Source organism: Dicentrarchus labrax, unplaced genomic scaffold (assembly GCF_905237075.1).
Source record: "Dicentrarchus labrax unplaced genomic scaffold, dlabrax2021, whole genome shotgun sequence".
In the NCBI taxonomy this organism is placed as follows: Eukaryota; Metazoa; Chordata; class Actinopteri; family Moronidae; genus Dicentrarchus; species Dicentrarchus labrax.
This window is the reverse complement of record NW_026136704.1, coordinates 22,487,202-22,511,376: the sequence shown is the minus strand read 5'-3', so window position 1 is coordinate 22,511,376 and position 24,175 is coordinate 22,487,202. Positions and strand designations below refer to the sequence as shown.

The following is a 24,175-nucleotide window of genomic DNA, read 5'->3' as shown; positions in this document are numbered from 1 at the left end:
CTAAAGTTTGAGAGTAATAACTCATAATGTTGCATAATGTTAGAAACCTAAGCCCTTGTGGACAGTGGCTGCTGTTGGATAGGAGATTTAGGGCCCTCATGGTGTCCCAGGGCTCTCTAACTAAAGTGTGAGTAATCTGAAACTTCATCGATAGCTACATATAATTTTATTACAAAGTTTGAAATTTAAAAAATAAAAACAACATTAAATTTAGATCATTGAATGGCAGAGTACAGCAAACATGATGTAAGAGAGAGAAAAAAGAGAGATACAAAAAAACAATAACAAGTTAGGAAGTGACAGAGAGATCAAAACAAACCCCTAATTGATTTGAATGTAACATTTACATGTTGTGACAAAGGTGTTAATTAATATTGAAGCAATATGCCACCTGTTGTTCTTCTTGTTGTGTTAAAGGATGAAGAAATCACCAATGTTTAATCCCTTGTGTTTGTGTTTTGGGGCCCTGGTGCAGCTTCCCACCCTAGAGGCAAGCCACTGGGTAATGAAGTGATGCTCACAACAGATGGGGACTTATTTTTCTTCAGCTGTTTTTCTTCTGTGTTGTTTTTGTCTATGCACTTGTGTAACCTTTACTTCTGTTGCATTGCATCATTGTATTGAACTTTGAGTATCAGTTTCAGTGCATTGTTTTGTAATAAACGTCAGGGGGATTCTGGGGCTTTGTTGCAGGCCTCATTGAACCTATCATAAAGTTTCTGAATTACACAGTTGTTACATAATACTTCAGAAACATTTGTTCTAAACTGTGGTCATATGCTTTGACACATTTGTAGCCAGTCTTGGCTACAATTAAGTGGCATTGGATTATGGTCAATTTTGCACTCAAACCAATAGCTATCCCCATTCTAACCACATTTCAATACCTTAGGGCAACATGTTCTGTACAGTGCCCACCTTTTCATCTGTCTATACAGTACCAGCCACTCAGAATGCAGCCCCCATATATCCATTAACTTCATTCAGATAATCACGGGCCTGTCATGGACCAGTCGGCAGTTGTAGGCCGCTACCTCTGTACCTGACCTGGAATGGAATAACCAAAAAAATCCTATTGAGACTGCAGTCATTTTTTTCTTCTTTCTTTTAGTGTATCACACCTTGCCAAGTTAGTGCAACTATTACTAAATGCAATGACAATATGATTATATAGTGTTGCTGTTGGTGCCAGTAGTTTACCAATGTTGGAGGCTTATTTCATGAGGTGGGGAAATATTTTTTACATTGCTTATTTATTATATCAGAAGTGGTGTATATGGACAATGTTCTGTGTGCTTAGTTGTGGAGGGGTGTGGATAATGTGTAAAAACAACAAGAACAAGAACAGGCTTGAATATAATTATAAGATTCTTTCACTGAAACAAATTAGAATGCATTAAGGAATGCTATCACTACAGCAAAAGAGACAAAATAGTGTGATTGTCAAAGTGATTTAAACAATGGTTAATGATGTATTTCATAACTAGATGTCTTCCCCATTATGTGTTTCTTAGTATTCTGCTCTGGCCTAAACAAAATTATATAACATTTTGGTAGAAAAATGCAGAAAAGTAGCCCATAACTGGATGCCAGAATAGCAAATATCTCCACAGCTACAGTGAACTTCCCAGGAGAGCTGATGTACGCTGGGATGAAGGTGATCCATACTGCACAGAATATCAGCATGCTAAAGGTGATAAATTTGGCTTCATTAAAATTATCAGGCAGTTTCCGAGCCAGAAAAGCAATAATAAAAGATAATATGGCCAGAATTCCTATGTATCCAAGTATACTCCAAAAGCCTACAGTTGAGCCCAGATTACACTCATAGATAATTCTGTCCTTATAGTGCAAAAAATTCATGGAAGGAAAAGGAGGGTTGATTGTGAGCCAAAGAATGCAAATTACAACCTGTATAAGAGTGAAACCCAGAACACTGAGTCTCTGCTGTGCAGGCCCAAACCATTTCATCATATTACTGCCTGGGAGTGTGGCTCTGAAGGCCATTAACACCACTATTGTTTTCCCCAGTACACAGGAGATACAGAGGACAAAGGTGATGCCAAATGCGGTGTGTCGCAGCATGCAGGACCACTCAGAGGGCCGGCCGATGAAGGTCAGAGAACACAGGAAACACAGAGTCAATGAGAAGAGCAGGAGGAAGCTCAGCTCAGAGTTGTTGGCTCGTACTAGTGGGGTTTCTTTGTGGCAGTAGAAGATTAATGTTGTGATCATAGTTAGAAAAACTCCCAGCAGAGAAAATAAGACTAACAATGTTCCCAAGATTTCATCATATGCCAAGAATTCTATTGCTTTGGGGACACAGGCATCTTTCTGTTCATTGGACCAGTATGCAGATGGGCACTTCATACAGTGTATTGAATCTGAAAAAATGAAAAAGAATTAGTTAAATGTTTTGGTTTCAACAGCATATTACATTTCTGATTTTCTGCTTTGTTTTACCTCATGTCATTATGCGTAATATATTGTATTGAATAAAATGCTGGTAAATAGTTTATTTGCCTGTTAAATTACTGATCTCGCCTGCTGGACAGGGTATGCAATCATAACAGCAGACTGGCTTTCCTTTCTGGAGGACCTTACGAGTTCCTGGGATACAGCTGTCACTGCACACTGACACAGATACTCCCTACACATAACCAGAGTTCAGATCAACACAATTTATATGCAATCCATACAATATGTACAGATAGCACAAACATCCATATCAAGGTTCTTATAACATTAAATCAGTCAACAGTTAAGAAGTCCAAACCTCGGTCTGTGCTTTACCTCTGTCAGCCATCTTCCCCAGACAACTGGGATGTTATTCATGATAAACTGATGACTCTCTGGAAGAGAAGCATCATAAATGCCAACTGTTGCTCCTTCCATGGTTCCTTTGTTTGTTATTTGTAAATTAACAAGTTCATATCTTGCTGGTGAGTCGCCATTACTGTCAAAATAAACTTTTTCCCCTTCCTTGGTGGTAAAATTCACAGTGTTAAGATAGCGCAAGACCTAAAGGAATTATACCAGGATTAAATTACATTAAATTATAATTGTTATTGCAGTTATCACTGTGTCACACTTAACTGGCTCCTCACCTGCCATGGTTGAATGTGTTTGGTATCAGCACAGCTCCCATTTGAAAAGAGCCCTTTACCCTCCTCACATTTAATCAGGTTGTCAAGAGCATGAGCCACTGCGTAAACCGACTTGTAAACGTTATTAGTGAATCTCAGCTCAGCCACATCAGTAAACTGTGATTTATCATTCTGCAAGCTCTCAGAGGCGCTGCATGGCTTTCTTTGTGTGTTTGCAGTGTCATTCAGAGAGCAGTCAAACATGTCTTCCCAGAAATCTCTTACAAACCGACTGTCAGGAAATTGTGAGGGATGGAGCTGCCTCAGGTGCTCCTCCAGCCCTGGCATTTTGGCTTTGCTGACAGTGAAGCCCAGGGAGCCCACCAGGATGATGTGTCCCTCACTGTCAGTCAGAGAGTGATCTGTGATCCAGGCATCACTGCCAACCCACTGCAGTCCTGTAATGTTCTGTTTGTACAGCTCATTTGCCAGCAATTTGATTTCTCTGTGAGACATAAAAGCCATAATCACTTTGGAAGTGCCACGTTTAATAATCTCTATTATTCTCTGCAGGCTATGAGGTGGATCCGATGATGAAAATGCTTCAAAATACTCAATGCAGACTCCATATTCTTGTGCTGCTTGGATAAACGCAGCTATGCCATTGAGGCCATATTCGTTATCCACAGCTAAAGCCCCAATCCAGGTCCAACCGAAGTGCTTGACCAGCTTTGCCAGTGCTCTGCTCTGGTAGTAGTCACTGGGAATAGTTCTGAAAAAAGTGGGATACTCTTTCCTGTCGCTCAGACAGGCACATGTGGCAAAATGGCTGATCTGCAGTGTAAGATGCAAACATTTTAGTGGCAGTGAAAGAACACATAATAACATTCTTGCATAATCACTATTTACATTTATACTACAGTTATACATTTGTTGCAACTGTTACTGCTCATTTGTATTGTTTTTAACTGTGACTGTCAAGTATAAATATGTCAGCACACTTTACACAATGTTTAAATTAAATGACCTTTCTTCTCTAACTTACCACAGGTATCTGAAACCTTCCAACAACTTGTGCAAATGCGATAGTTGGTCTTGATCCTGAATGTCCCAAGATAGCTTGCACTGTCCCAGTTTTAGTGCAGTTGTTGTCACTGACGTGTCCCTTTAGTCCACTTACCATTGCCAATGCAGCTCTCAGTATGTCCATTGTTCCACAGTTATCATAGATCTTGTAGCCAAGTTTAACATTAGGGAGCATATCAGGATTTTTGTTGATCTCATTTATAGCAAATATCATTGCTTGAGCAAATTTAAATTCTCTATAATTGAAGCTGTGGTGGTGAAAGACAGAATGAAATAATATTATATTTATGTTACTGTCTCAAATGCAGTACAAACACATAAGCCATTTAAAATATATAGACCTATCACTACATACTTGTTGCATTTTCGTACTTCTGGAATTGTCTGAAATGTATTAGCTACATAATCCTGCCCTGTGCGAAAAGAAAAGATGCCTCCAATAAGAAGGTCACCATCTTGGGCCAGTTCAGCTGGTTGTGGTGAGCCTTGCAGACGACATACAGAGTCTCCCTTCCCCATTAGCAGAACCAACAGGAGCAGCCTCAACAATGACATAGCTCTGCTCTACAGGCCAGGCCAAACAGCTCTACATTTCATGGCGAGGCTTTATACACGTTCAACAACAAGGGGGGAGATGTCATGGTTAAACTCAAGTCTCAAGAGACCAGACAAAACCAAACAAGTTCAATAGCAGATGTTTTCGTCTTTGAAACTGTGGATTTTATTCTTTCTTCTTTCTGTCTATATATATATATATATATGTATATATATATATATATATATATATATATATATATATATATATATATATATATATAGATAGATAGATAGATAGATAGCAACAAATGAAATATTATATGGTTGAAAAATACTACCATAATACAAGGCAAATTATTGTGTAAAAATTAAAACAGCATGTCTTTGCCACCCTGAAGTTTTCAGGATGATTTTGGTACCCCCTTCCCCATCATATTCTTTTTTGTGTTCTTCTCTGGTTTCAGTAAGATAATATAACATTTTGGAATAAAAATACAAATGAGCAGACCAAAACTTGAAGCCAGAATAGCAAATATCTCCACAGCAACACTGAACTTCCCAGGAGAGCTGACATATGCTGGGATAAAAGTGATCCACACTGCACAGAATATCAGCATGCTGAAGGTGATAAATTTGGCCTCATTGAAATTATCAGGCAGTTTCCGAGCCAGAAAAGCAAGAATAAAACATAACATAGCCAGAAGTCCTATGTAGCCAAGTACAGCCCAAAAGCCTACAGGTGAGCCCAGAGCACACTCTAAGATGATTTTGTCCTTAAACTCCTTAAAATTCTTAAAGGGAAAAGGAGGAGAAATTGATAACCAGAGAATACATATGATAACTTGTATGAGAGTGAAACCCAGAACGCTGAGTTTCTGCTGCACAGGCCCAAACCATTTCATCATATTACTACCTGGAAGTGTGGCCCTGAAGGCCATTAACACCACTATTGTTTTCCCCAGAACACAAGAGATACAGAGGACAAAGGTGATGCCGAATGCGGTGTGTCGCAGCATGCAGGACCACTCAGAGGGCCGACCGATGAAGGTCAGAGAACACAGGAAACACAGAGTCAATGAGAAGAGCAGCAGGAAGCTTAGCTCAGAGTTGTTGGCTCTGACAATAGGAGTCTGTCTGTATCTGAAGAAAATGAATGCCACAGCAGCTGTCATGCATGTTCCAAATAAAGAGGCTGCAGTAAGCAGTGCTCCCATAATCTCTTCATATGATAGAAACTCTGCCTCCTTCTTCACACAGGCATCTCTTCTCTCATTTGACCAGAACTCAGGTTCGCATCTCACACAGGTGATAGAATCTGAAAAATAATATTAAAGCAGGTGTTAGACTTGTACATTATATTTGTCTTTTTTTGTCTGTTGCATCTAACTACATGATTACCTGATATCAAATGCATAACCGCATGACATGGTTAGATATTATGGAAACGTATTGCATTCACTTGAAAAAAAAAAAAAATAAAAAAAACTCATTTTTTTCTGAGTAATTTATTTTTTTGTTTGTTTTTTTTTTATTATATTTTCCTGTTTTTAGTAATTTTTTTCCTGAATTATCGAGATACTTTGAACTCCCGCGAGAACCTCCAACCTGCAAGTGACTCCCATGGACCTATGTTGACTCCTGCCCGCACATATATGCTCTATCTTCAACTATCTACTGTACCGGGTCAATTTTGCTATGTATATATTGCTATGTCTAGCAGATCTGAATGGACTTTCCTTCTGACAACCGCAAGTCCTCAGGTGCCTGCGTAGAGTCGACAAACTAATGATAATACCATTTATATGACTTAAAGACAGGACTAGCTCCCAGTGTCTTAAACCCAGATCAAAGTATAACTTGATTGAACTAAACAAGACGGTTATGTTTGTTTCAGTTAAATTGAGCTCTCAATAAAGAAAAAAAAAAGTCAGAAAAACATAAAAAAATAAATTACTCAGAAAAACAAACCAAAAAATAAATTTTCAAGTGAATGCAATACGCTTCCGTAAGATATATATAAAGATATTTATTATTTTGTTAAATGACAGTCTGTAGGATTTAGTGGCATCTAGTAGTGAAGTCTGAGATTGCAACCACCTGACTGAGTGTTTGTTTTGTCCATTCTAAGGTACAGTAGAATCATGGGGGGTTAAACACTTGTAAATGTTACACACTGAATGAATTTGTTTTATTTCTTAACACTCATCCTACCAACATATATACTAGGACTACCAACTGGGGGCCCTGAGGATCACAAGGTTAACCTACTGTAATAAACAACCATCATAGCAAAAAAGCAGTAGCATTAGTTATGTGAGAAATGTCATATGGGGAAAATAATTTTATTTTAACTAAAATAAAAAGAGCACATGAAGAAATCTGTCTACAACATTTGTGTCGGTCTCCTTCAAAATTACTGCCCCTACACCCTGATAGTGTGTGATACTTTACATTAAGACCCAAACTCAAATATGACCTCAATTATCAGTTACATCTATTAAAACTGCATAAGTGGAAGTGGGTGCTTTTCACACTCTCAGTTTCAGGAGTCACATGTTGCAGATATGACCAAAAGTATGTGCACTCTCATACACCACTGGGAGGAGGTAAGAAAATAGTGTAGGTCTTCCTTTAATTTGAGTGAGCTGATAGATAGCTATAAAATGGCAATTAAAGATAGATATCATTGATTTAAACAGGTACTTCACTTTTTTTTGGAACTGGAAACTACATTTTAGGACTGTAATGTGATGAAACACAAAAATGCTGGTATTTATATTGAAATTTCTTACCAGATTTATAAAAAATGGAATTTAATTGGTTGACAGTGGCTCAACACTCCATCTAATGTTTTAAATGATCCTGAACATTGCAAGGCCAATGCTGACATAAAGTCAACCATCATCTAATCAGAGACCCCGTCTTTAATTCCTATAGTACTTTTGACTGAATGATATACCTTTGACTGGCCATAACTCCTATAGTTGTCACCACTGACAGTGGCAGACCGATGTGAAATCGTTTTTCTCCTTTGTTGCCAGAGCTACCAGGTTTTAGCCTGGTCGCGATATCTGGGCAGTTCACAATGTCCCCCGATAGCTAACTAGATTATCTAACTACACATTACCAGCTACTGTGTAGGTATTTACTGAGCTAATCACTGTGAACACACCCTGCTTTTTAGTGGTCTGCAGTCTCAACACAGTCAATTGTTGATGGTCTTGTTGGCATTTTGAATTTGGATTTAATTTGGAACCATATTGGATTTGGATTTTTGGTTCCCAACTCACAATTTGTTTCAAGTCTGTTCACTGAGAAGTCTTACTTACATATCATAAGAGGATACCAAACCAGCTCATATGGTGACAACATAAACAAAGGGGGAAGAGATGAGGGCTAAGGGTTAAGCTAAAACTAACTTCTTATCAACAATCTCTACCTATCAGTTTCTTTGCCAATGTATGGTCTCTGGAGAACAGAATGGTATAGCTGCTGATGTGGATTATCGCTTAAAAGTATTATGGACTACAATATCATGACTTTTATAGGCCAACAGATGTTCCCAATAGTGCCATTGAGCTAATGGGGCGCTACATCATCCAGGTGAATAGAACAGCAGGTGACTGCGGTAGGCTAAGACCAGAGGTCACTGTTCTGTCCACCTAGAATATCACATGGTAAAGTTGTGGTTAATTGCTGTTACTGCAGCATACTGCAAATACTAAGCTTGCAGTAAAAGCCTGGTGGTTAATGTCTGAAGTGCATTTCTCCACATCAACAAGTGATCCTGCTCCTCTGCTCTACTCACATGGACAGCTGATCTTTAAGACAGGGGTATAATAGGGGTTTGTCAAATTTTTATATAGACAATGACATTGGAATAATTTTAAATGAACCTGAGTTATATACATGTTTATACATTTGGCCTTTGACCTCAGTATGCAATTCCAGTATTGTGCATGCATTCATAAGCTGATTTCAGACGTATGAATCAGAATTTGTTTAGGATCATTTGGTTCTTAATAGACTACATAACTACTTGATAATCTCTGCAGAAATTTCCCCATGGGTTTTGAACTGATTATAAAACGCCATTTCTTAAAACTGGCATTTGAACTTTTTTACTTCTTTTTAAAACTGCTTTCACATTTTTGTTTCGTCTTGCATTAAATATACTACACCTGTGATGTTGCTTATTTCTCCCTCTGCACATCTTAAACAGTCATAGCAGCAGACAGGCTTTCCTTTCTGGAGAACTTTGCGAGTTCCTGGAGGACATTTCTCACTGCAAACTGACAAAGGCACCTGCATGAACAAAATTACTATGAGGAAAATGTAAGGGCATTCAGTTTGACAAGATCTTGTCTTTACAAAGATCTATTATTATCTTTGATGTATTAACACAAACCATTTTGATTCAGTAACAATAACTAATAACAACAACCCATAGACTTTCATTGACATTAATAGCTTACCTGTTGTGAGTTCTGTGCCCAAATTAAAGACTTATTTTGGAGATTAAGCTGTTTGTCTACAGGTAAAGATGCATCATGAAGACCAACTGTAACAAAGTCCACAATGCCATTTTCTGTTGGCTGCCAGTTTATAATTTCATACTTTGCTGCTGGGTCTCCATACTCATTAAAGTAAACCTCATCTCCTTCCTTCGTTTTGAATTGAATCTTTTTTATGTGCTCTAGAATCTAAGAAGATATATATCAATGTGGATCATTATCGACAAGTTTGTATCTCCATTGTCTCAACATCTGAACAATTTGTTTTTCAAAATTAAAAAAAAAAGTATTTGGTGTTCAACTCACCGTAAATGGATCTAGCTGCACTGTGTTGTTACATGTTTCATTACAGTTGAGAATATTATGAAGTGCGTGAGCCACAGCATACACTCCTTTATAGACATTGTTAAATATAGGCATGAGCGACATATCAGTGTAGCTGTTTTGCACTCCACTCACATCTTCATGTCCAGTACATTTTCTCTGATTCCCTGTTGATGACTTTGACTGCTTGAACTTACAGCTAAATAATGTCTCCCAAAACTCTGTAAACAATTCCTTACTTGTTGAATTGAGTGGCTTCACATTCAACATGAACTCTCTCATTCCACTGACATGTGCTTTGGGGATGGACAGGCCTATGGCACCATCCAGAATGTGATGCCTATCCATTTCTGCAGTTTGGGAATCAAAGATCCAGCCCTCACTGCCTACCCACTGATATCCAGTCAGGTTGTGTTGTGACAGCTCGTGTATTAGCACATCCATATCCATGTGTGACAGGAAAGCAACAATCACCTTTGAAGTGGAAGCCTTGATAATGTCAACCATCTTTTGTATTTTATCTGGTGGATCTGTTCTAAAGAAAGATATGGAGTACTCCAGACAGATGCCCAGCTGCTGAGCAGTTTCCGTGAATGTGGCCATGCCATTATTGCCATAATCATCATTTGTTCTAATAGCTCCAACCCAAGTCCAACCAAAGTGCTTTACCAAATGGGCCAGGGCTCTGCTCTGGTATAAGTCACTGGGTATTGTTCTGAGGAAGGATGGGTACTTGGTTTTATCACTGAGACAAGCACAAGTTGCAAAGTGGCTGACCTAAAAGAAAAAATAAATAATTTCCAAAAAATATAATAATGCAAAATATAAAACATTAACACAGCACATTAAAATTTTTTAAATCCCCCTCTGGTATGACCCACTGGAAGAATTACAGAAGAATTGAATCATTCATTTTTCATTCATTCATTTTCACAAATCTTACCCACCAGTGGGATATGAAAGGGTCCGATGACAGTAGCTATAGCCATGCAAGGAGAGGAAGAGGTCTCTCCCATAATGGCTTGCACTTGTGCAGGTCTGGTACATGGAGCCTCAGAGGGTCCAGATACCACTTCATTACCATTAGCCAAGGCCAGTGCGACCCTCACACCTGTGGCAATAGAGCCACAGGCATCATACATCTTATAACCCAGAGTGATGCCAGGCAGTAGGTCTGTGCTGTTATTAATCTCCTCTATGGCAAAGAGCATAGCCTGGGCAAACTGGAAACCTCTGAAATTCAAACTTGATGCAGAGAGTTATAAATAGTTGTAATTTTAAACAATTTGTCCTTGAAACAGAAACATAGTGAATGAAAGCATTTGATGGAATTCATAGACACAACAACCTGTTTTGTATATATCTTAACTTCCTCTTAAATATTTGTAATTCATTTAGATTTCTACAGTATAATTTACCTGGTGCACTGTAGTAGCAATGGTTTGTGCATATAGGTATCTTCTCTGTCTTTCCAGCTGCTGTGGAAAGAGAAGATCCCCCCCAGCATAATGTCTCCATCCTTAAAGAGCTGAGGGTTCTCAGGATCCCCTCTCCGCCTGCACACCGGCTCCTCAGCCTGAGAGAAAGATACCACCAACAAAATCTGTAAGAGTGCCCAACCCTGCTCTGGCCACCTCTGTGTGGATGTCATATCAAAAAAGATCTAAACCACTGGGTGGCATCCCATGTACCTTAATGTAAATTAAACTTTTGCACTGCTCTTTATACATTTTGCAGAAGCATGAAAAAAAATGCAACAGTGATGTTTCATCTCTGTGGGCCAACAAGGCAGGGCAAGAGGATGGAGGTGTCAAAACAAAAAAAAAAGTTTGGGGTGGCCAAAAAGAAAACAAGTTCTGCACTATAACTTTTTTTAGATCTAAATATTATATCTTATCTTAACTGCATATGCTTTCCGATGGTATTCATTTGTGCTGCACAAAATGTTTCTGTTTCCCATGTTAATACTGAACATCACAGATGCTGAATGTATACTTTAATTCATAATACTAGAAAAATGGAGATGATAAAGTTGAGAATATTAGACTGATTTGGCTCTATTTGGCCCCAAAATCTTGTTAAAAAGCTGTTTTTATTTGATTTGATTTGATTTTTTTCTTGTGCAGTTTAGCAAGCTGTGCACTTGATATTGCTATCATGTTATCAATTACATGTTAGAATATGTACACATATAACAGACGGAGCAAAAACAGTATTCATTTGGAGTCTCTCTTTTCCCCCCTTTCCTGTCAGTCTTCAGCTGTGATGCATAGCAGCAGTATGACACGCTTAATATTGCCATTTCTTTCAACTCATGAAGTTATAGAAGTTAACTATCCATTCGTAGTGTTGGAAAATCAGCTAAAATATTTTTTTGGGTGGGACAACAAGCGTGTCCCAGTTGTGTCAGATTGTGCATCACTTTCTTTTTTCCTTGTTTACATGATTGACTGTATTTCTGTACTTCTGTATTTTCTTATATTTTCTGTATTGGCCTTTGTTTCCATTTTAAGTTGTAGCATTGAGCTCTCAGGGCCACAGTGGTATAGAGCATGTTGCAGCTGAGAGTGGTGAAACTGAACCAGAACATGTAAATTGGGGGCTGTAAAACCACAACTGGACAACAGAAACTAGCTGGGTTGGTGACAGACTTAAATAAACAATATCTCTTTATGTTAATTTCTAAAATACAGTACAAAATACAAACGGACCGTTTATACTGTGCATTTTCATACTTCTGAAATTTCCCTCTTGAAGTGTCTGAAGTGGGCTAATTACATATTCCTGGCCCATGTAAAATGCTAAGATCCCTCCAATAACAAGGTTGCCACCTTGGGCCAGTTCGGCTGATTGTGCTGACACTTGGTTTCACACGACCTACCTGAGCAGCGCATGACGGCTGCTGCGCTGAATGCAATTGGTGTTTACACTGACAGCGTGTGAGCTGCATGGCTGCTGCAGAGCTGCTGTTGCCAGCCTTATCTTTCTATACAGAGTTTGCCTTTTATATATAATAAAAGCCTTTTAAACATATGAATGGATTCTGTCCACAGAAATGCCAGAAAGCTTTTAATCTGAAACAGATACAGGAGGTGTTGAGTTTAGAAAATACATTTATATTTTTTCCATGTCTGTGACATATTTAACAGACACAGACATTGAAATAACAGTGAAAGGCGTATGGAGCTGCTGTAAGGTTGATATGACTATGAACAGACCATTTTCACTGTTTATTTCTGCTGGGAACCGTGTGGCTTGCAGAAAACATTGGCAAAACCTCGACTCTCTTGTGAAGCATTGTGACTTGTGAGCATTGCACTCAGCACACAGTTTCCCTTCACCATAAGCAGAACCAAGACGAGAAGAGTCAACATATGGCACACCTGTGCTCTGCTCTATAATCCAGTACAAGGGGAAGTTGTCATGGTTGAACTCCAGCATCAGCAAATCAAATGATGTTTATTGTGGGTAAAACCTACAGATTGTATTCTTTGATCACAATTTTATAAATTGTATTAAATGTTGTGACATTAATAAGAAATTATCTATTGGGCTTGTGCATGTATTTGTACTTAATTATATATATATACAGTGTATTGGTTTATATGGTTGTATATAACATTGTATTAAAAGATGTCATCGCAATATCACAAAAGACATGATATACAGTGGAAAAATACTACGGTAGTACAATGTTCAATCTTCAATAAAATGAAGACTGATGTCTACTTCACAGTCAGGTTAAAACAATTAGTCTGTAAAATGTATGATGGCACAAGAATGCTTTAGCCATCATATCATTTTAGGTTTTTCAGAATGATTTTGGTGTGCCCTTTGCCATCATATTCTTTTTTGTGTTCTTCTCTGGTTTTAGTAAGATAATGTAACATTTTGGAATAAAAATACAAACGAGCAGTCCAAAACTTGAAGCCAGAATAGCAAATATCTCTACAGCAACACTGAACTTCCCAGGAGAGCTGACATACGCTGGGATAAAAGTGATCCACACTGCACAGAATATCAACATGCTGAAGGTGATAAATTTGGCTTCATTGAAATTATCAGGCAGTTTCCGAGCCAGAAAAGCAAGAATAAAACATAACATGGCCAGAAGTCCTATGTAGCCAAGTACAGCCCAAAAGCCTACAGCTGACCCCAGAGCACACTCTAAGATGATTTTGTCCTTAGACTCCTTAAAATTCTTAAATGGAAAAGGAGGAGAAATTGTTAACCAGAGGATACATATGATAACTTGTATAAGAGTGAAACCCAGGACACTGAGTTTCTGCTGTGCAGGCCCAAACCATTTCATCATATTATTATCTGGAAGTGTGGCCCTGAAGGCCATTAACACCACTATTGTTTTCCCCAGAACACAAGAGATACAGAGGACAAAGGTGATGCCGAATGCGGTGTGTCGCAGCATGCAGGACCATTCAGAGGGCCGGCCGATGAAGGTCAGAGAGCACAGGAAACACAGAGTCAATGAGAAGAGCAGCAGGAAGCTCAGCTCAGAGTTGTTGGCTCTGACAATAGGAGTCTGTCTGTATCTGAAGAAAATGAATGCCACAACAACAGTCATGCATGTTCCAAATAGAGATGCTGCAGTAAGCAGTGCTCCCATAATCTCTTCATATGATAGAAACTCTGCCACCTTCTTTACACAGGCATCTCTTCTCTCATTTGACCAGAACTCAGGGTCACATCTCACACAGGTGATAGAATCTGAAATACAATGTTGAAGCAGGTGTTAGACTTGTCAACTACATTTATCTTTTTTTGTCTAAATGTTGTATTGTTTCTTTGCCTATAACACATTCACAACATGATTAACACATGTTATGTACCATGTTATGTGTATGTTAACACAATTTTATTCACTCTCTTAACTTAATTTAATGACCATTTTAAATCTTTCTTGCCATATTTAATTTAAAGAAAGTACTTCATGATTAGTTATTTCTGGCCATGTGACTCATAGTGGTTGTACCAAATAATAAACTGTTGGTGAAAATATATGCTGAATGGGTTGAAAACAACACAAACTGCCTACATCTTCCCAGAAAGATTTCCTTGTTGTTTTAAATACACTTGACTTACGTATTTCATATTGAGATTTTAAACTTGATATACAATTCCAAGGATGTGTGCATACATTTAAGCAGCTGACTTGAGATGTCAATATCAGCATATGCTTAGAATATTTGAATGCATTGATTTTTTATTTATGTTGGTTTTGGGGTTGCTTAAAAAACAACATAAATACTATAAAGCAACACCCCGATGCTTATAGAATCAGATTACAAAGCCATGGCATTTTTTTTTTTAAAAAGGGAACAAAATAAATTTAATTATAACAACTTTTAGAATTTTGTTTTGTACTGCATTAAATATTACTACACCTGTAATGTTGCTGATTTCTCCCTCTGCACATCTTAAACAGTCGTAGCAGCAGATAGGCTTTCCTTTCTGGAGAACTTTGCGAGTTCCTGGAGGACATTTCTCACTGCAAACTGACACTGGCACCTGCATGAACAAAATATACAGACAATGTCTTTGCAAGCATCTGTTAATTATGATTTATCGAAACATGATGCAGTATGAACTAATAACATATATAACAAAAACAATTCAAATAGACTATCCTTAACAATTATATCTTACCTTTTGTGAGTTTTGTGCCCAAACTAAAGACTTATTTTCCAGATTAAGTTGTTTGTCTGCAGGTAAAGATGCATCATGAAAACCAACAGTGACAAAGTCCACAATACCATTTTCTGTTGGCTGCCAGTTTATAATTTCATACTTTGCTGATGGGTCTCCAAACTCATTAAAGTAAACCTCATCCCCATCCTTCGTTTTGAACTGAACCTTTTTTATGTGCTGTAAAATCTAAGAAGATATACATTAATGTAGATCATTATCTGACAAACATGTTGTAGATCTGATCATGTACTTTTAAAAATGTAATACATTTTCTTCGTTGCTGTGACTTAATGTAAACAACTGTAATATAAGTTGTTGGTGTTCAACTCACCGTGAAGGGATCTAGCTGCACTGTGTTGTTACATGTTTCATTACAGTTGAGAATATTATGAAGTGCGTGAGCCACAGCATACACTCCTTTATAGACATTGTTAAAGATAGGCATGAGCGACATATCAGTAAAGCTGTTTTGCACTCCAGTCAGATCTTCATCTCCAGTACATTCTCTCTGATTCCCTGTTGATGACTTTGACTGCTTGAACTTGCAGTTAAATAATGTCTCCCAAAACTCTGTGAATAATTCATTACTTGATGAATTGAGCGGCTTCACATCCAACATGAACTCTCTCATGCCACTGACATGTGCTTTAGGGATGGACAGGCCTATGGCGCCATCCATAATGTGATGCCTATCCATGGCTGCAGTTTGGGAATCAAAAATCCAGCTCTCACTGCCTACCCACTGATACCCAGTCATGTTGTGTTGAGACAACTCATGTATTACCATGTCCATATCCAAGTGGGAGAGGAAAGCGACAATCACCTTCGAAGTGGAGGCTTTGATAATGTCAATTACCTTTTGTATTTTGTCTGGTGGATCTGTTCTAAAGACAGATACAGAGTATTCTAGACAAATGCCCAGCTGCTGGGCAGTTTCTATGAATATGGCCATGCCGTTATTGCCATAATCATCATTTGTTCTTATAGCTCCAACCCAAGTCCAACCGAAGTGCTGGACCAACTGAGCCAGGGCTCTGCTCTGGTATAAGTCACTGGGTATTGTTCTGAGGAAGGATGGGTACTTGGTTTTATCACTGAGACAAGCACAAGTAGCAAAGTGGCTGATCTAAAAGAAAAAAGAAATGATATCCCAAGATAAAGATGTAAAATTTAAAACATTTAAACAACACACTACTAATTTTTCAAATGCCATTTTGCTATTATAACAAGGTGGAAAAATTACAGAACAACAATTATATTTTTCACAAATATTATTTTTTTCATTTTCACCAATCTTACCTACCATTGGAATATGAAAGGGTCCAATAACAGTAGATATAGCCATGGAAGGAGAAGAAGAGGTTTCTCCCATAATTGCCTGCACATGGGCAGGTCCATTACATGGTGCCTCGGAGGGTGCAAATACCACTTCATTACCAGAAGCCAAGGCCAGTGTGACCCTCACACCTCTGGCAATGGAGCCACAGACATCATAGATCTTGTAGCCCAGAGAGATGCCAGGCAGTAGGTCTGTGTTGTTATTAATCTCCTCTATGGCAAAGAGCATAGCCTGGGCAAACTGGAACTCTCTGAAATGCAAACTTTATGTGGATATTTTTAAATAGTTAGAGATGCAACCAATTTTAACCTTGAAATAGGAAAAATTACATTGTAAATAAAATCATTTTATGGTATTAATACACACAACTGAGTATTTCTTATTTTAATATTCTGTTTGATAACCTTTTTTGGACCTGTTTTTATCTCTACTCATTTCTCTTTAGATATTTTAATAGAAATAGATGTTACTGTATAATTTACCTGGTGCATTCCAGTGGAGGTGGTTTGTGCATGTAGTTATCCTGTCTGTTTATCCACGTGCTATGGAAAGAGAAGAGCCCCCCCAAGATAATGTCCCCATCCTTGGATAGCTGGGGGTTCTCAGGATCCCCTCTCCACCTACACACCGGCTCCTCAGCCTGAGAGAACGACGCCACCAACAATAGTTGTAAGAGTACCCAACCCTGCTCTGGCCACCTCTGTGTGGACGTCATACTGTCTGAGAGAACTAACCACCAACCAAACCCCTAACTCTACCCTGATGTAAATCAACAGCTTGCACCAGGATATATACATTTTGGAAAAGCATACACAATGATAAAACAGTGATGTTTGATCTCTGTGGACCTACAAGGTGGGGCGAGGGGAGGCAGGTACTGTACCCTATTTGAAAAAATAGGAAGAAAAGCCAACCCCCAGCTTTTATTGATACAGGTGACTCATTTCTAATAAGACTACAAGAAATAGCACATTTTGATCAATATCGGAAATGCCATCTTTGAATCATTTCCCATGAGTACAGAATCACAACAACATTATTACAAAAACTCATGACAGACAGTTCTTCATTGAAATTTAAATTAAATGAAATATGAAATAGTAGTGGAAGTGGAACAACAATTATTGAATATAAATATTAATAAATCAAGGGGGATGGATCATTTAGATGGAACTCTTTTGAAATTGGTGGCAAGCTGTTTAGCCGGATGTGTTGCCACATCTTTAACACCAGTGTAGAAAATAGTGGGTTCCTATCTTAAGCTTAATCCTCTTCATCATTCTTATTGCCAAGGACAATCAACTGGAACAGCATTGATATGCAATAAGATGACAGATGAATGCCTAGATTACACTGATCAGCCATAAGATTATGACCACTGACTGGTGAAGTGAATGACACTGATTATCTTGTTATCACAACACCTGTGGGTGGGATATATTAGGCAGCAACTGTACATTTTGTCCTCAAAGGTGATGAAATGGACAGTGTGAGGATTTGGGCAACTTTGACAAGAGCCAAATTGTGATGGCTAGACAACTAGGTGAGAGGATCTCCAATACTGTAGCTTTTGTGTGGTGTTCCCGGTCTGCAGTGGTCAGTACCTATCAAAAGTGGTCCAAGGAAGGAAAAGCTGTGAACCAGCAACATGGTCATGGGCAGCTAAGGCTCACTGACTGTGTGGTCCAATCCAACAGACAACCTACTGTGACTCAAATTGCTGAAAAAGTTAATGCTGGATCTGATAGAAAGGTGTCAGAACACAAAGTGCATCACAGTTTGCTGCATATGGGGCTGCATAACATTATGACCACCAGGAGGCCCATAATGGTCATAATGTTATGGCTGATCGGTGTATATGGACAATAATAACTCAGTGGGAGCAGTTATATTAGTTCAGCTTTTGATATATTGAACCATAAATTGTTGTTAAAAATAAACTGAAATGTGACACATTTGCACTTCATTATAAACAGACATTATATGAGTCTGGACAGACATGGATGTAAACTGCAACTTAACTGATTGGTGGACGAAGACAACTGTGGGGCAGTAATCCTACTTTACTTTTTGACAGGGGTTTGATGCTAGTGCTTGCAGTTTCACACTGAGTTTGTCTCTCCATGCCACAACTGGTCAAAAGTGTTAAGTTATGTTTTCATGTATGTGCTTCCTGTTTTATTTTGTTACTTATCTCTCCTCTTCTTTCAGATCTTTACTTCCTGCCCTTGTGTGTTTCCCGCCAATTTTGATTGTTTGCCCCGCCACAATTGCTGTCACCTGTGTCTCATTAGGTTTCCCTCACTAGAGTATACACTAGGGATGCTCGCTATTGACTTTTCTGCCGATTTCCGATACCGATATATGCAGGCTTTTTACACCAAAACTGTTAGGTAACAACATAACATATCTCCTATTGTGGAATTAACACATTATGCCTAATTTTATTGTGATGCCTCGGAAATGCTGAAGCCTACAGAACAAACATCGGTTATAAAAACCCGATACCGATAATTCCGGATATTAAATTTTTTAGAGAATATCGGCCAATAATATTGGAGGGCCGATATTATTGGACATCCCTAGTATACACTGATCTACCATAACATAATGACCACTGAAAGGTTAAATGAATACACACTGATTATCTTTTCAATGACTTCCGCGTAGGACGCGCCATTGTTAAATGTTATAAAAAGCTATTAGGCTTCTGCATTTGTTCATCTCAATTAGTTGCTTTTATTGTACATTACACTGCCATCTCAATATGCAACGTCACAAATTAAACAATATACTGTGGAAAAATACAACAATAGTAGAAAGCAAGTATTCAATAAAATTAAAATACATGTCTGCTTGACAGTCTGGTTAACAATCCCTTTGCCACCAAGTTATTTTAGGTTTTCAGAATGATTTAGGTGCCCCTTTCCCCATCATATTCCTTTTTGTATTATTCTCTGGTTTTACTAAGATAACATAACATTTTGGAATAAAAATACAAATGAGCAGTCCAAAACTTGAAGCCAGAATAGCAAATATTTCTACAGCAACACTGAACTTCCCAGGAGAGCTGACATACGCTGGGATAAAAGTGAGCCACACTGCACAGAATATCAGCATGCTAAAGGTGATGAATTTGGCTTCATTAAAATTATCAGGCAGTTTCCGAGCCAGAAAGGCGAGTATAAAACATAATATGGCCAGAACTCCGATGTACCCAAGTACAGCCCAAAAGCCTACAGCTGAGCCCAGAGCACACTCTAAGATGATTTTGTCCTTGGACTGCGTAAAATTCTTAAATGGAAAAGGAGGAGAAATTGATAACCAGAGGATACATATGACAACTTGTATAAGAGTGAAACCCAGGACACTGAGTCTCTGCTGTGCAGGCCCAAACCATTTCATCATATTACTACCTGGAAGTGTGGCTCTAAAGGCCATCAACACTACTATTGTTTTCCCCAAAACACAAGAGATACAGAGGACAAAGGTGATGCCAAATGCGGTGTGTCGCAGCATGCAGGACCACTCAGAGGGCCGGCTGATGAAGGTCAGAGAGCACAGGAAACACAGAGTCAATGAGAATAGCAGCAGGAAGCTCAGCTCAGAGTTATTGGCTCTGACAATAGGAGTCTGTCTGTATCTGAAGAAAATGAATGCCACAACAACAGTCATGCATGTTCCAAATAGAGAGGCTGCAGTGAGCAGTGCTCCCATAATCTCTTCATATGATAGAAACTCTTCCTCTTTCTTTACACAGGCATCTCTTCTCTCATTTGACCAGAACTCAGGGTCACATCGCAAGCAGGTGATAGAATCTAAAAATAACAGAAAAATTATATTTTGTCTTTTTTTGTCTCTATAATGCATGTTTTCTCTGCCTACAAGAGAGATCATATCAAGAACAGTTATAGAAAACGTTATCAACTGTGGTGGCCCGCCAAAATTCCATAATGAACAGAAAATATTTTTATACTTCTTTCTAACATTGTGTTTTGCGCTATTGCTTCAATTCAATTGAAAGTGGACAATCCCCCCTCACTCTGCCCCTCCTGTACGGTCTAGTGACAAAGTGTAAGCTCTGTAGAGAAACAAACAGTGAGAGGTTCTCTGGTGCAGATACGGTGGATATTTTACCACCCTGGATCAGTTAAAGCAAGAGTGAACAGCAGTGAACACACCAGTTGTTGCCGATGTGATTCTGTACTACGTTTCAAGTGTGTAGATATGCTATGCCTTCAAGTTGATTTACGAATCAAACAAGCAAGCTGTAGTTGTTTTGTTTTACTCGAAGGCTACATTCTGCTGGTTTTACTTTTTTGTAATGTTTTTAGTAAAGGAGCATATGTTGAAGTACATGGAATTTATGACCGTGGGATTGAATTGTGTATCGAGAATCATGTAATTTCATTGGTATTGGTATCAACTACTAAATTTATGGAATTGTAACATCCCTACCATTGACTTTTTAGAATTTAACCTTGATTTGGATTTCTAGGATATAATGTTTATATAGCTGATTTCAGACTTATATATTAGTATTTATTTAGGATAATTAATGTAGGCCTGTTCTTTTTTTGTTTTGATGATATTTATTTTGGTGCCTAAAACACTACATAAATACTATATTATAATCCATGCGTTTTTGAAATCAGATACAAAACTAGGCCGTTTCATAAAGGTTAAATGAAGTTCACTTTCCACTAGATGTTGCACTAGAGCACCAGCATCTCCAACTACTATGTCAACATCACTTGACACCTTTAGAGTTGTTATTGTCTTGATTTTCATATCACCTGTGACGTTGCTTATTTCTCCCTCTGCACATCTTAAACAGTCATAGCAGCAGATAGGCGTTCCTTTCTGGAGAACTTTGCGAGTTCCTGGAGGACATTTCTCATTGCAAAGTGACACTGGCACCTGCATTAACAAAATCATACGGGCATTCATTTTGTCAGTGATCTTTGCAAAAACTTATAAAATATATAAGCTTTCATTAACAAATACAGTGATCACATGTACGCTTACCTGTTGTGAGTTCTGTGCCCAAATTACAGACTTATTCTGCAGATTAAGCTGTTTGTCTGCAGGTAAAGATGCATCATGAAAACCAACTGTGACAAAGTCCACAATGCCATTTTCTGTTGGCTGCCAGTTTATAATTTCATACTTTGCTGCTGGGTCTCCATACTCATTAAAGTAAACCTCATCTCCTTCCTTCGTTTTGAATTTAATCTTTCTGATGTGCTGTAAAATCTAATTAGATATGCATCAATGTAGATCATTATGTGACAAAGACGTTGTCTGGCTCAACAATTTGACAGATAAAAAGTATGTTTTAAGTATAAACCATTTTCTTTGTTAATGGGACTATTTACATCTTTGGTGTTCAACTCACCGTGAATGGATCTAGTCGCACTTTGTTGTTACATGTTTCATTACAGCTGAGCATGTTATGAAGTGCATGAGCCACAGCATACACTCCTTTATAAATATTGTAAAAGACAGGCATGAGCGACATATCCGTGAAGCTGTTTTGCACTCCAATCAGATCTTCATATCCAGTACATTTACTCTGATTCCCTGTTGATGACTTTGACTGCTTAAACTTGCAGCTAAATAATGTCTCCCAAAACTCTGTAAACAATTCATTACCAGTTGAAATCAGTGGCTTCATGTCCAACATGAACTCTGACATGCCACTGACTTGTGCTTTAGGGATGGACAGGCCTATGGCACCATCTAGATTGTGACGTCTATCCATTGCTGCAGTTTGGGAATCAGAGATCCAGCCCTCACTGCCTACCCACTGGTACCCAGTCAAGTTGTGTTTGGACAACTCATGTATTAGTACATCCATATCCATGTGGTTGAGGAAAGCGACAATCACCTTAGAAGTGGAAGCTTTGATTATATCAATTATCTTTTGTATTTTATCTGGTGGATCCGTCCTGAAGACAGATACAGAGTACTCTAAACAGATGCCCAGATGCTTTGCGGTTTCTGTGAATGTGGCCATACCATTATTGCCATAATCATCATTTGTTCTAATAGCTCCAACCCAAGTCCAACCAAAGTGCCTGACCAACTGGGCCAGGGCTCTGCTCTGGTAGTAGTCACTGGGTATTGTTCTGAGGAAGGATGGGTACTTGGTTTTATCACTGAGACAAGCACAAGTAGCAAAGTGGCTGATCTAAAAGAGAAAATAAATGAGATCCCAAGATAAAGATGTAAAACATAAAACACTCACACAGCACACTACAACACTTTTAAATATAAAACATATTAAATAATAATATATTTTGTTCACTAATATGATTTTTTATTTTTACCAGTCTTACCCACCAGTGGGATATGAAAGGGTCCAATGATAGTAGCTATAGCCATGGAAGGAGAAGAAGAACTCTCTCCCATAATGGCCTGCACTTTGGAAAGTTTGGTACATGTTGCCTCAGTGGGTGCAGATGCAATTTCATTACCGTTAGCCAAAGCCATTGCGACCCTCACACCTCTGGCAATGGAGCCACAGACATCATAGATCTCATAGCCCAGAGAAATATCAGGCAGTAGGTCTGTGCTGTTATTAATCTCTTCTATGGCAAAGAGCATAGCCTGGGCAAACTGGAAACCTCTGAAATTCAAACTTGATACAGACAGTTATAGATTTTGTTTTTAATTGCAACCAATTTGCTCTTAAAATAGAAACATAAATATAGATAAAAGAAAGCATATTATTAAGACACACAACAAATAGTTCTTATTTTAATACTCAGTTTAGTAAACTCTTTTAACTGTTTTGTATGTTTCCACTTCCTCTTGGATATTACAAGATTTCTTTGCCATAATTTACCTGGTGCATTGCAGTGGCAGTGGTCTGTGCGTGTAGGTATCCTCATTCTCTTTCCAGCTGCTATGGAAAGCAAAAATTCCCCCCAACATAATGTCGCCATCTTTAAATACCGGGGCGTTCTCAGGTCGTCCTCTCTGCCTACACACCGACTTCTCATCCTGAGAGAAAGACACCACCAAGAAAAGCTGTAAGAGAGCCCATCCCTGCTCTGGCCACCTCTGTATGGTCGTCATATTGTCTCAGAGAACTAAACCACTATCCCCAACTCTACCGCCATGTAAATTGAAAGCTTGCACTGATATTTATATATTTGGGCAGCAAAAAAACAATAAGATCTCTGTGGATCTACAAGTTGGGCTGGAATGAGGGCGGTGGCCAAACAGAACAAGAGATTTGGGCCTTAGTCTCTTTTTAATGTTTTAACTGTACAGATAATATTCATTGTACTGTACAAAATGTTTCCCTTTTTTAAATTAATATTTTGTCAATACGGAGACACTTAAATAGAATAGGAGGAGAAATTGTTAACCAGAGGATGACAACTTGTATAAGAGTGAAACCCAGAACACTGAGTGTCTGCTGCACCGGCCCAAACCATTTCATCATATTATTACCTGGAAGTGTAGCTGAACTGAAGGCCATTAACACTACTGTTGATTTCCCCAGAACACAAGAGATAAAGAGGACAAAGGTGATGCCAAATGTGGTGTGTGCAGGACCACTCAGAGGGCTG

The 24,175-nt window shown here is 38.5% G+C and overlaps 4 protein-coding genes and 1 long non-coding RNA gene across 7 annotated transcripts in view; 1 reads left to right on the top strand and 4 right to left on the bottom strand.

The window, feature by feature from the left end:
* Positions 1–24,175, top strand: part of LOC127362522 (uncharacterized) — an 87,506-nt gene that overhangs the window by 61,828 nt on the left and 1,503 nt on the right. The window contains exon 2 of the long non-coding RNA XR_007884472.1: positions 1,658–1,693. This is a non-coding gene — a long non-coding RNA (uncharacterized LOC127362522). The remainder of the gene's footprint in view (positions 1–1,657; positions 1,694–24,175) is intronic.
* LOC127362517 (extracellular calcium-sensing receptor-like) lies at positions 150–4,620 on the bottom strand. Its single transcript, XM_051398303.1, has 5 exons — positions 4,132–4,620; positions 3,108–3,920; positions 2,794–3,021; positions 2,524–2,650; positions 150–2,384 (listed from the first exon to the last, which is right to left on the bottom strand). Exons 1-5 carry the CDS (start codon positions 4,384–4,386, stop codon positions 1,465–1,467), a joined length of 2,343 nt encoding a protein of 780 aa, XP_051254263.1. The 5' UTR covers positions 4,387–4,620; the 3' UTR covers positions 150–1,464.
* Positions 4,975–24,050, bottom strand: LOC127362506 (extracellular calcium-sensing receptor-like). 3 transcript variants are annotated; one of them, XM_051398290.1, is made up of 6 exons: positions 23,443–24,050; positions 10,495–10,792; positions 9,530–10,324; positions 9,185–9,412; positions 8,891–9,014; positions 4,975–6,024 (listed from the first exon to the last, which is right to left on the bottom strand). In XM_051398290.1, the coding sequence occupies exons 1-6, from the start codon at positions 23,673–23,675 to the stop codon at positions 5,111–5,113; spliced, it is 2,592 nt and encodes an 863-aa protein (XP_051254250.1). In that variant the 5' UTR covers positions 23,676–24,050; the 3' UTR covers positions 4,975–5,110. The 3 variants fall into 3 exon arrangements, with proteins under 3 accessions (XP_051254250.1, XP_051254249.1, XP_051254251.1); XM_051398289.1 differs by lacking the exon at positions 23,443–24,050 and adding an exon at positions 10,966–11,309; XM_051398291.1 differs by lacking the exon at positions 23,443–24,050 and adding an exon at positions 10,966–11,319 and having other exon boundaries at positions 5,948–6,024; positions 8,891–9,001.
* On the bottom strand, positions 12,585–17,425 carry LOC127362508 (extracellular calcium-sensing receptor-like). The gene is made up of 6 exons (XM_051398293.1): positions 17,075–17,425; positions 16,557–16,854; positions 15,585–16,379; positions 15,212–15,439; positions 14,950–15,073; positions 12,585–14,272 (listed from the first exon to the last, which is right to left on the bottom strand). The coding sequence occupies exons 1-6, from the start codon at positions 17,305–17,307 to the stop codon at positions 13,359–13,361; spliced, it is 2,592 nt and encodes an 863-aa protein (XP_051254253.1). The 5' UTR covers positions 17,308–17,425; the 3' UTR covers positions 12,585–13,358.
* The window catches only part of LOC127362489 (extracellular calcium-sensing receptor-like), a 79,317-nt gene continuing 74,449 nt past the window's right edge, over positions 19,308–24,175 (bottom strand). The window contains exons 6-7 of the mRNA XM_051398261.1: positions 21,389–21,512; positions 19,308–20,410 (exon numbers count right to left, since the gene is read on the bottom strand). Of these exons, the coding sequence (XP_051254221.1) occupies positions 19,497–20,410; positions 21,389–21,512 (1,038 nt within the window). The 3' untranslated portion in view covers positions 19,308–19,496. The remainder of the gene's footprint in view (positions 20,411–21,388; positions 21,513–24,175) is intronic.